We start from the raw sequence: 11,149 nt of genomic DNA on the forward strand, positions 1-11,149 counted from the left end.
ATCTCTTCCGCCGCCATTTTCTACCCCGCGCGGGTCTCCGTCGCTCACCGCTCTTAGCCGCCCCGCCATGGAGGACGCCACGGAGATGAGCGGCGGCGCGGAGGAGTTCGCCGAAGGTTCCAAGATCAACGCCAGCAAGAACCAGCAGGACGACGGGTAGGCTGCGAGGTGGAGTCGCGCCCTCACCCCCACCCCCCATCTCTGCCGGCCGCGTGGGGGAGGGGGGGGTCGGCGCGGGGAGGGGGCGGGGCCCGGGGGGGGGGGGCGGGGCCGCCTTTGTGTCCCGCGCGGTTGACCCAGTTGGCGCGGGGCGGGGCGGCGGTCACGCGGCGTGACGTCAGCGGCGGGGGGCGGGGCTTCCCGCGCCGCTTGCCCCGCCCACACGTGCCGCTGCCTCGCAGGAAAATGTTCATCGGAGGCCTGAGCTGGGACACGAGCAAGAAAGACCTGACCGAGTACCTGTCCCGCTTTGGAGAGGTTGTGGACTGCACGATTAAAACCGACCCGGTGACCGGCAGGTCGCGGGGCTTCGGGTTCGTGCTTTTCAAGGACGCTGCCAGCGTGGAGAAGGTGCGTGGATGGGCCTCGTGTCGGAGGGGGGGCTGAGGGCCGTGCGTGGGCCTCGGGTCCTTCGCTGTGTGCTACGCACGCCTGCCTCAGCATTCTGAGGGCTTCAACCTGTGCCTTCCAGGTGCTGGAGCTGAAGGAGCACAAGCTGGATGGAAAGCTGATTGATCCCAAGAGGGCGAAGGCCCTCAAGGGGAAAGAGCCACCCAAGAAGGTGTTTGTTGGTGGGCTGAGCCCGGATACCTCTGAAGAGCAGATCAAGGAGTACTTCGGTGCTTTCGGAGAGGTAAGGTGTGGCCCCGGGTAAGATAAATGCCATTTTCCAAGGGAATGTTGCCTTAAAACAAGCGCAGAGAGCCGAGTTGGGCTTCTGTGGAGCTAGAGGTTGTTAAAACACAGTTGGTTAACAGCTCTGTACTGCTGGAGGGGGATAACTTGTTAGCATCAGAAGTTGTGAAAGCTGCAGCATGCCGTGAGCGGATGAGCTAACGGAATGCTAACACCGGTACGGTTGGATAAGATCTCTGAGATGACCAAGGCCAACCCCAGCCCATGCCCACTGACCGTGTCCCTCAGTGCCACTTCTGCACTGTTGTTGAACACCAAGTAGAACGTGCTGTAAATACAGCTGACGAAATGTGCATCAGAAGGTGTTGGCGCAGGTCGCGTGTTGATTTTCATGCATCACCGGTACGTACTTCTAATTGCAGATCGAAAACATTGAGCTTCCCATGGACACGAAGACGAACGAAAGGAGGGGCTTCTGCTTTATCACATACACAGATGAAGAGCCGGTAAAGAAGTTACTAGAAAGCAGATACCACCAGATTGGTTCAGGCAAGGTAGTGATGCTTTCTCACTAGTACGTGGAATAGGCAGCCTGTCGGCTTCCGTGAAGGCAGCTGACAGAACGGTCCTGTAATTCTTCACAAGTGAAAGGCTTTTTGTCTTAACAGTGTGAGATCAAAGTAGCGCAGCCCAAAGAGGTGTACAGGCAACAGCAGCAGCAACAGAAAGGAGGAAAAAGCAATGCATCTGGCGGACGAGGCGGTGGAAGGGGACGTGGACGGGGTAAGTGCTGTGGTTATGGGAATTTGTGTAAAAGTATTGAAGGTGTCTGAAGCTGTTCCAGGTTGCATGTGGGACTTAAAAAAAAAATTAAGAATTAGCTTAAAAAGGATTAATTTCTTAAGTGCCTTAAATTCCACTTTGGTTCTTGTGATAGGTTTTGGAAGTTAAAGAATCTCTGCTTGCATTCAGATGCTCAGATGACAAGTAAAACATAACTGTAGGTCTGCAACAACAGTCTAAGGGCATAGTAAAATGTCTAGTGTAGCTAGTTATCCTTTTGTGTGAGAGGATGTTGGCTGGCTTGTGGGTGAGAAGTCACGAACCACTGGCTACAGAGATGGTTGCTTGTCAACGCCTTGCAAAGAGGCCAGCAGTTGTCACGGGTTAATGTGTGTCAGGATTCACCAAGTCAAGCAGCCACAACTAAGGTGATGCAGTCAAACTGATCTTGTGTTAGAACTTTGTTCGTGTAATTAACGATTTAAAAATGGAAGTTGGGAAAAGTACAGGAACTGCTGTTGTGCGTGCTTTTGGTCTTTCCTCCTGGGTGGCTGATGAGCAGGACTAGCGTGTTCTCTCATCTGATATTGTTTTGAGTGATTGGATCTTTCAGTCCATCTTTGATAGCCAAATGAGATTGATCGGTTATTTTAGCAAATTGGTTCGTGTGGGTTGCTGTGGGAAGTAGGAGGGAAGTAATAATTTTGGAAGAGAAAAATAGTGAGCTAGGTGAAGTGGTATGTGAAGACTGGGATAGTCACAGAAGTTGTTATTAAATGCTGTGCCTGGTTTCAGGTCAGGGACAAAACTGGAATCAAGGATTTAATAACTATTACGATCAAGGATATGGGAACTACAATAGTGCTTACAGTGATCAAAGCTACAGCGGCTACGGAGGATACGACTACTCTGGGTACAACTATCCCAATTACGGATATGGACCGGGATACACAGATTACAGTGGTGAGTGATTTTGATCTTCGAGATCATCGTATGCACCTTTAAACAGGGGCCTCATACGCTGTTCTGCAACAGCTCTTAATTGTAAGGCACGGCTTGAAAAACAGTAGCCTTTTTGGGGTATTGTTCTGCATGAGAAGACTTGCGAAGGATGAGTAGATTATTTTAATTCAATGCTTTTGGTGTTGTTTTTTTTTTCCCTGCCGTGTTACCGACAGGCCAACAAAGCACGTACGGAAAGGCGTCCCGTGGTGGCGGCAATCACCAAAACAACTACCAGCCATACTAAAGCAGTACCTTGTCCCTGAGGAAACAGGTGTGTACATGAGCGCGAGGCCCACTCACAGTATGCTGATCTAATTTAAAGATCAATAGACAAATGAGTAAGACGTTGTGTAGTGTGACTTTTTTTCTTTAATTAAACTTTTGTTAACTTAAAAATACCTTTTTTTTTTAAAACCAGCTTTGCCTACCGTGTCTATAGATCTTTAACTTTGTAAAAACGTGACTTTATCTTCTTTAGTACCTCAGAAAAACATAAGAGTTTTTCTGTTTTGCGTTGTGTACCAGGTGATCTAGAGGAATAATTAAACTTATTAGAAGTATTAACAGGTAAAGTACTGAAATGGGTACAACTTAAGGAAAACAAGAATGTTATCTTCTAACTCTGACATTATACCTTGTTTGTACCCGCCAGCGGGAACTTCATTGCAGGCCGTGTGTCACCCTGACCACGTCTATCTCTGGGGTCGCACGTTGCAGGCAGAGCGCAAGGCATACACCAGAAAACGCTGTCCTGTGGTATGGTCTCTTCCAACTTCATGTACCAGCGTAAAGATTAAAGTGGAAAACTTCAGACTATGGCTTCTTTTTTTAATCTTTTTGGAGACTAAGTGTCTTTAACTTAAATGGTTTTTTGCAGGAGTTAAAGTACATAAATGCCTTTACAGCTTAATCATTTGGTCTTCTGTTTAGTGTTGTATTTCAATTGTGGAACCTCATTTTAAGTGTGCATTGTTTAAGATTTAATGCTTGCTTTTTTCTTTTTATAGCTAATAGTGAAATCTGCAAACCAAAACGAACTTTTAAATCTGGAAAGACATTAAAGATCATATGCACGTGAACTGTTGGAAGTACACCGACCTGATCTGTTTATCCGTATGAACGATGGCTGTGCAAACAATGGGAAACCCCTTTTTGGCAGTGTTTCCAGATAAAAATCTGATCCAGAGCCCGATAATTAGCCGAATTGGGATGTGTGTCGTTCTGGAACAGCTTCCCGAATGGCAGTATTTGGGAAGACAAATTATCAGTGGGTAACAAAACCTCTTGTGTTACCTTAAGAAATATGCATATGATCTTTAACGGTGACGAAAGGAATATATAGAAGACTTAAAGCAGTTCATGAAAATGGACCTTTTAACGATTCTTGTAGCATCCTGCAGAGAGCTGACATATATTTTGTCTTCATTTTTAGGTAGAGATGCTGCAGCAAAGACACCTTGCAAAGCATCGGGCGTCAGTGGAGGGTGGTCTTCGTGAGAGGAAATGACTATTTTGTAAAAGACTTTTAGTGTACGACACAGCTGTGTCCAACTGTATATAGCGGCCGACTAGTTTTCTTTTATGATTTTTACTTTCTTTTTTTGCCATTCATGTTACGAATGTGGAATTGTGTTTATACAAAGTTTATTTGTATAATTTCATGTTAAAGGATTCTCTAATAAATGCTTCCTGAAGTGAACGTAGTCTTCACCTTGGCTGTGGACTTAGTCGCATCTAAGCGGTACAAACAGACTTTAGCTGTGAGGAAGAAGGGTGGTGGGCACATTGGTGCCCACACCTGAGGTGTGAGGCAGGGGTGCAGCCACTACTTTATGATTCTGTCTTTGTTTTGGGGACGAACTGCTGCTGTGGACTAGGCTAGCAGCCGTTTGGAGCACAGCACCATCTACGCAAATGGGGTACGGTGCTTTTGGCGCTCTTCCTGCTGTCGGAATTGAGATGTTTCAGCATTTTTAGTACATAGCAAAGGCTGTTGTGCTCCAGAGCTGTTGTGCTATGGTGATCACCAGTTTCTGACGCCTCTGAGGTGCGAGGGGAGCCGTTGCCCTTCTGTCACCAGGCCTGCCCCCCTCCGCGCAGCCTGAAGGCAGGTTGGGGGGTACTGCTCGCGGGAAGTGGAGGTTTGCTCGCGGAGGACTCGCTGCCGATACCCGCCGTCGGCCCTGAGGCCTTCCCGGGCTTCCCGCTCCCGCCGTCGTCTCCCGGCGCGGCGGTGGTGGCGGCGTCGTCACGTGACGCGCCCGCGCGCTCCTTCCGTCCGCCATTTTAGGTTGTGTCGGCGGCGGCGCCATTAAAATAAAGCGGCTGGGAGAAGAAGGAGGGTTCGGGGCGCTCGGGCCGCCAGCGGGGCCGGCGCCTCCGGCGGGGGAAGCGGCAACGGGGCCGGCTCGGGGCAGCGGCGCCATGTCGGAGCAGCAGTTCGCCATGGACTCGGCGGCGGCCGGCCCCGGGGGCGGCCCTGCGGAACAGCCGGCGCAGCCCGAGGGGCTGGCGGGGAGCGGGGCGGCAGACGGCGACGGGGCGGGCGGCGGCGGCGGTGGCGGTGGCGGCGGCGGCGGGGGTGAGTCGGAGGGAGCGAAGATCGACGCCAGCAAGAACGAGGAGGACGAGGGGTGAGCGCGGGGCTTCTCTGTGCGCGGGGCGGCCCGGTTTGTTTACATGGCGCCGCGGGGACTCCGTGCCTGCGCGGGGCTGTCCGGGGGGACGTGCGTCGTTTATGTGAGTCGGCGACCGCCCCGCAGCCCGCTGGTGGTCGTAGTTGAGTGCTGTTCGGCCCGCGGGAGGGGTTTTCTGACCTGTCACTTCTCGGGCTGGGGGAAAGGCAGCGTTCTGACAGCTCGTCCGGACGCTGGGGGAACGCTGAGCACCCTCCGTGCTAAGCCCGGGTACGGTAGGGTTTTCCGTCTGCGTTTGGGATCAGAGAGGGTTTTCTGCCCAAAAGGGGGCACTTGTTCTTCTACCCTCAAGTTCTCCCGTTTGCCGACTGTGGACCTGGGATATCCCTATGTTGGCAACGGCCGGGAAACTTCCTGATCGGCCTGCAGCCGCCGGGCTGTTGTGTGCTGCGTCTGAAGCTTGGCAGCTGTGCCTGCGCGCTTCTCAGTGCTTAGTCTGGAAAGAAGCATACACCGATGTGTCCTAAACCAGCTAAATCGGCCTTTGGGAAGCATCCGTATTTTCCTTGCTTTTGATGGCCCCGTGGCATTGCATGTAGGAGTTCGTTGTGTGCCCACAATATTGTAGCTTTGCGATGGTTGTCCAGTTTTTGCTGCTTTGTTACCACATTTCCATATACAGTTTTGCCCCGTGCTGGAAAAGCCCTTTGGAAGGGCATCGATTTCAGGCTCCTGTTTATGGACTGTCATGAGCTCAGTGATAGAAAGCAGAGGCTTGTAAGCTCGTGCTAGTTGCTCTGTTGATAGCTGTAAAAGAGATGCTTTGTATGTCACGTAGCACGTGTAGGTTCAGAAGGAACTACCAGAGAATCAGTATTCCTCCCCTCCATATCAGAAATAGGATGCTACATTTTCAGCCTGCCCTATGTTTTGCTGCCTAGAACAAAAACAAACACAACCACTGATAAATCTGTGGGATTACTGAGCCCTACTAGTAGGAGCTGCTGTTTTTCCAGCATGGACTGGTTTCTTTTTCTATGCTGCTTCCCAGACCAGCATGGTAGGACTTGTATGTTTTTTGGAGAGAGAGCTGGGAAGGGTATAGAGGATTGGTGCTCCTGTTCACTAATTAAACAACTTAATTTAGAAACACCTGAACCTTGTGAACCCCCCCATACACCTGAGGTTTGTCAGAAGCTGATGTTCTTGTTTATTTTATAAGAGCACAGCCAATTCAACAAGGAGCGAGTTCACGTGAGCAGCGTGGGTTTGGGAGAGTCAGGCATGTGGAAGTGCACCACAATTGGTGCAGGAATATTGGCACACAGAGAGCGGAGGAGATGGAAATGGGCTCACGTGGCTTCTCAGGTCTTCTGTAAGCTGCACGTATCACTGTGGAATACATTGGTACAGCGAGGATGGGCAAAGCTGTGGAGAAAATGTTTTTGTGTGTCTCAGTGGATCGTACCTTTTAGTTCTGAGCCTGTTGTAGGATCTTCTTTACCTGCATTAGAAGAGATCATCTCAAAGTGAATCCTTTCTGAAGGGGTGTATAAGCCACATGCATGATGACTAGGGACGTTTTGTTCCTGTGCTCGTTGGCTTGATTTTCAATTGATGCAAGTCATAAAGCACTCCCTTTAGGGTGTGCAGCAATTCCTGAACTTTGTGTGCTGTATTTCTGTTACAGGATGGCCATGATTTGAGTCCAGGCTCCCAGTTTGCTTTTGTAATTAAAAGCCATGATTCACGGTACCTGCTGTACCTGTTTTCCCAGCAGCACAGGTCTTTAGGAAAGTTTTTCTGCTGATCGTTTTGGATTATGCCAGCAGTTTACATCATGTCTGGGGGAGGCAAAGTTAGCCTTGAGCATCCGGTGCTTTTTTACAGCTTTTTGGGGGAGGGGACCCAACTCCACTTTTGAATTCAGTTTGCAGTTTACTCATAGTGGCCAGGCAGGTTTACCAGTGCTTCCGTGTACCTGTCCTGCCTGTGTCTGGTTCATAAATGGCATTGGGGGGGGGGCCTGCAGTGGCCTGAATGGAACTCAGCCTGCAAAGTCGGTGGCTGCGGGGTGCAAGAAGGTGGTCATACATCTTTTCATCACTTCTTATGGTTTCTTGGTATAGCAAAATAAACTAGCGTAGCAGACGATTGTGCATAACTGTTGTATATGTGCAAGTCTATATCTAATCTGGCCAGGATCATTTAAATGGCATCTTGAAAAGTGCAGACTTTCCTGTGCATGTGTTGAGTGTTCACTGATAAAGCTCTGCTGTTTCATTCTTCTTTCTCAGAAGTAAAATGTTTTATCACATTAACGTTCTTGTCTCAACAGGAAAATGTTTATTGGTGGCCTCAGCTGGGACACTACCAAGAAAGATCTGAAGGACTACTTCTCTAAATTTGGTGAAGTCGTAGACTGCACTCTGAAGCTGGATCCCATCACTGGGCGATCAAGAGGCTTTGGCTTTGTGCTCTTCAAGGAATCGGAGAGTGTAGATAAGGTAATATTTGTGTAATTAAAGAGCGTGTTAAATTGTAGCCAGTAAAGATATAGCACTCAAGTGATTACACATGTAGTATTTGTTGTATGTGACCTGTTACAGGTGATTTTGGGATAGAGCCTATTTAAAATGATGCTTAGGGAATTGTTTTCTTTCCAAACCATCTTAGTCATGCTACAGTAGCTGGGAGCAGCAGCGCTTCCTAAAGTATGCCTTTGGGTACTTGCAGGAGAACGTGCTGCAACCCACTGGGCTCGTGCAGCTGAAAACTAATATGGATAAAAATAATTGCTACTTTGCTGCTATGAAAGGAGTCACTTTGAAAGAGCATCGAGTTTTCATGTTCCAGAGCTGCAGGGTGAGCACTGGGAGCGGAGTCAGAGGTTTTGATGCATCTGGGCTTTCTTCAAGCAAAAATTAGCTGTGTCAGCCTTTCTAAATTGCTCGTGATAGAGTACCCTGGAAGTGTGTCAGTTTTGTTGGTCTTCAGTGGTAGAGCACAGATAATGTTCTTCTTTATGAAGTTTGAGGAGGGAAGGATGGGACTGTCTCGTGCTTTCTGAGAAATGCCATGTCCTTATTTCCCTTGGGTGACAAGTGGCTCTGGTTTACTGGTGCAAGGCTGTGTTAGAGCTGTGTGTCAGCGATCGAAATCAAAGAACTTTGGATTTGCACAGTAGATGGTGTCTGGAATAAAAATATTGCACTTGAAGTGATAGCATTAACAAAAGGTATGGAATAAACTGAGCCTTGTTTGAAACCACAATGAGGCGTATAGCTAGAACTGTAAGTAAGGTCTTGTTTTCATTTTCCACAGGTCATGGACCAGAAAGAACACAAGCTGAATGGGAAGGTTATTGATCCTAAAAGAGCTAAAGCCATGAAAACAAAAGAACCTGTTAAAAAGATTTTTGTTGGGGGCTTATCTCCAGATACACCTGAAGAGAAAATAAGGGAGTACTTTGGAGCTTTTGGTGAGGTACATGGTGAAATCAACTGCTTGTATTTGTAGAACTTGTTCTGTCTTCAGAAATAAGCAATTAAAAAAAAGCCCCCAAAACGCAGCCTCCTTTCAAGCTTAATGGCCAGTGCAGCTCCACATGACTTGCTATTCAGAACCTTACTCGTGGGTTGGTAATGTAAACTGGGTTAGTGGAAGGAGGAGCTGGGATATGTCAGAGACTTGGGAACTGATCTGTGAGATGCCTGGCTGTCTGTGCAGGGACTGGCATGGGAGGCGCTCTTTTGGAGCTTGCTGCTTGGCTTAGCTGGGCATGATGCTCTTCAGCCACAGCAGCTGGTGTGCTGTTGCTCGGATTTGGAAGGTTTGGTGGAATTCTGTGCAAGTCTGTATTCTGTCTGTCTCTCTCTCCCTGTCCCCCACTGTTTTTGATGGTATTCAGAGCTTCAAAGCCTTGCTGTTTGAGCTCGATGAGGGTAACTGGAGCTGGCAGCAGCTTCTCTTCTAGTTCTAAAACACTGCCGTGATAACTCAGCTGTTGGTCAGTTGGGTTATGAAATGCCTGCCCTCTTTCTCTGTGCTATAGCCTGTAACAACTATTTGTTTAGGCTGAATTCTCCCATGCTATGTGTAAGGAGATCTTTGTGTTTAGATTACGTGTTGAAATACAACTAACATTTGTCCTGTTTAGCATATGTAATGGACAAGCAGAACCATGAACTTTTGCCAAGTTAGATGTTGTTTGTACAAAGTTTGAATATTTAGATTTGCTAAAGGCTTGAAACACCTATTTACCCCATAATTAACTAAGTTAAAACTGAAGGTCAGGTTGAGACTACTTCTCCAGCACTTACAGAATATTCTGTGTGCAACTGTGTTTTCTAAGAGTTACAGTGGCAAATGATAATGAGTTGGGTGAAAACAGTATTTTGCACAATTGGGAACGTAATTTCTAGTGCTGATGTTTTTTATTGTCTGTGATAGTGATATTTATTTATATCTAAGAATGTGGAGTCCATGGTGGAGGCACACTGTCACCTTCTAGTTGAAATAATTTGCTAACTATAAATAATTTAAGTTAGCAAATCTGAGCTATTAGAAACATTTAGAATATTTGCCGTGTGAGGATGAAAGTTAACACAACTGTTCTCTGCCAGGTTGAGTCTATAGAGCTTCCCATGGACAACAAAACTAACAAGAGGCGTGGATTCTGTTTCATTACCTTCAAGGAAGAGGAACCAGTGAAGAAAATCATGGAGAAGAAATACCACAATGTTGGGCTTAGTAAAGTAGGTGTTCTGGTTTGGTTTTGTTTTTCCAGGAGAAACGAAACACTGACAGTAGAGTAAATTAAATGGTATGGCTGTTTCTGCACGATAGTCTGAAAGTACCTCTAAGTGGTATTTCACTCACATTGGAGCAAACCTCTGAAGCTTTTATACAGGTGCTAGTAATTGCTTATAGTAGTAAGAGCTTCTGAGGGGGTCTTCTCCCATGAGGTTTAGTTCCACAGCCCTCATGGAGAGGGGGCTGGGCAGCACCACCACTGTTGGTTCTGACCCACCCATGTTGTGTGGCTGTGTGGTCTGGGTGCTGTCTTGCTCATCTGCTGTATGAGGCTTCACTGCACGTTCCGAGTCGCTGGATCTTTGAGTTTAATGCAGAAATAATCTGTTTTAAGAAAGATATCATTGTCTTAGAGCACTTCCTAAACTGAAGTGGGAAGCTAGGCTTTCCTCTTGGAAGGTACCTTCCTTTCAGAAACATCTTTAATATTAAACCTAGTAACGTAAACTCAGAGTTTACCTGTCTTTTTCTTCACTGGAAGAATGTGCACTGGAATCGTCAGAACAGAACCGAGCAATGTTGCTGATGGTTTTGAACTCAGAGCTGATTTCCCTCATCCCAGATAAATACTTCAGAGGTGTATTTTAAAAGGAAAGCAGAAGGAATTACAGTGAAATAAGTATTCTTTTCAGAATCGGTTCTACTGATTGGAAGATGGGAAGCAAAATGTTTTTACAATGTTAGTGTCTTTCAGCTGTGTTCAAGTTGAAGAGCATCAGCTATGCATTACTTTTTTCCAGGGAGGGCAGCAGGATGACTAAATGTTGTTTTCTGGTTAGTGCTGTGTAAGCTTAGCAGTGCTTTGTGAAGGTTGTCGCTGTTAATTGGGTCTGACTCGGACTTTCCATTTCCAGTGTGAAATAAAAGTAGCCATGTCAAAGGAACAGTACCAGCAGCAGCAGCAGTGGGGGAGCAGAGGAGGGTTTGTGGGAAGAGCTCGAGGAAGAGGCGGCGGTAAGTTTGCGCTGGCGTGGGAGTAGAAGGCAGAGGGCTCGCTTGAGTGAAAGCAAGTCTCCTGCACTGCTGAGTTGTGGCACGCTGTGTTGCAGGCCCCA

At 47.6% G+C, this 11,149-nt stretch overlaps 2 protein-coding genes and 1 non-coding gene across 12 annotated transcripts in view; all 3 read left to right on the top strand.

Moving 5' to 3' along the window:
- The first annotated feature begins 2 nt into the window (after positions 1 to 2).
- Positions 3 to 4,342, top strand: HNRNPDL (heterogeneous nuclear ribonucleoprotein D like). Of its 6 annotated transcripts, none has more exons than XR_006939040.1 (9): positions 3 to 156; positions 402 to 570; positions 692 to 853; positions 1,278 to 1,409; positions 1,524 to 1,638; positions 2,434 to 2,601; positions 2,817 to 2,914; positions 3,296 to 3,399; positions 3,651 to 4,342. XR_006939040.1 is itself a non-coding variant. In XM_040698967.2 (8 exons), the coding sequence occupies exons 1-7, from the start codon at positions 68 to 70 to the stop codon at positions 2,885 to 2,887; spliced, it is 906 nt and encodes a 301-aa protein (XP_040554901.1). In that variant the 5' UTR covers positions 3 to 67; the 3' UTR covers positions 2,888 to 2,914; positions 3,296 to 4,342. The 6 variants fall into 6 exon arrangements, 3 of the variants coding, with proteins under 3 accessions (XP_040554901.1, XP_015131753.1, NP_001026313.1); XR_001463474.4 differs by having other exon boundaries at positions 4,076 to 4,342; XR_001463473.4 differs by having other exon boundaries at positions 2,817 to 3,399; positions 4,076 to 4,342.
- Positions 952 to 1,034, top strand: MIR1804 (microRNA 1804). The gene has a single exon (NR_035307.1). It is a non-coding gene; the product is annotated as a microRNA 1804 (primary transcript).
- Positions 4,343 to 4,919: 577 nt separating the features above from the next.
- The window catches only part of HNRNPD (heterogeneous nuclear ribonucleoprotein D), an 8,910-nt gene continuing 2,680 nt past the window's right edge, over positions 4,920 to 11,149 (top strand). For 3 of the 5 annotated variants that reach the window (XR_005859128.2, XR_001463475.3, XM_015276268.4), the window contains exons 1-6: positions 4,920 to 5,276; positions 7,618 to 7,786; positions 8,604 to 8,765; positions 9,905 to 10,036; positions 10,949 to 11,048; positions 11,144 to 11,149. The exon at positions 11,144 to 11,149 is cut by the window's right edge and continues 141 nt beyond it. Coding sequence is in view for 3 of the 5 variants with exons in the window: in XM_015276268.4 (XP_015131754.2) it covers positions 5,068 to 5,276; positions 7,618 to 7,786; positions 8,604 to 8,765; positions 9,905 to 10,036; positions 10,949 to 11,048; positions 11,144 to 11,149 (778 nt within the window). In the remaining 2 variants the exon portion in view is untranslated. Of the gene's footprint in view, positions 6,655 to 7,617; positions 7,787 to 8,603; positions 8,766 to 9,904; positions 10,037 to 10,948; positions 11,049 to 11,143 lie in introns of all 5 variants that reach the window. The other 2 variants (NM_001397793.1, XM_046940136.1) reach the window with 2 other exon arrangements.

This window comes from Gallus gallus, chromosome 4 (assembly GCF_016699485.2).
Source record: "Gallus gallus isolate bGalGal1 chromosome 4, bGalGal1.mat.broiler.GRCg7b, whole genome shotgun sequence".
NCBI classification, from domain to species: domain Eukaryota; kingdom Metazoa; phylum Chordata; class Aves; order Galliformes; family Phasianidae; genus Gallus; species Gallus gallus.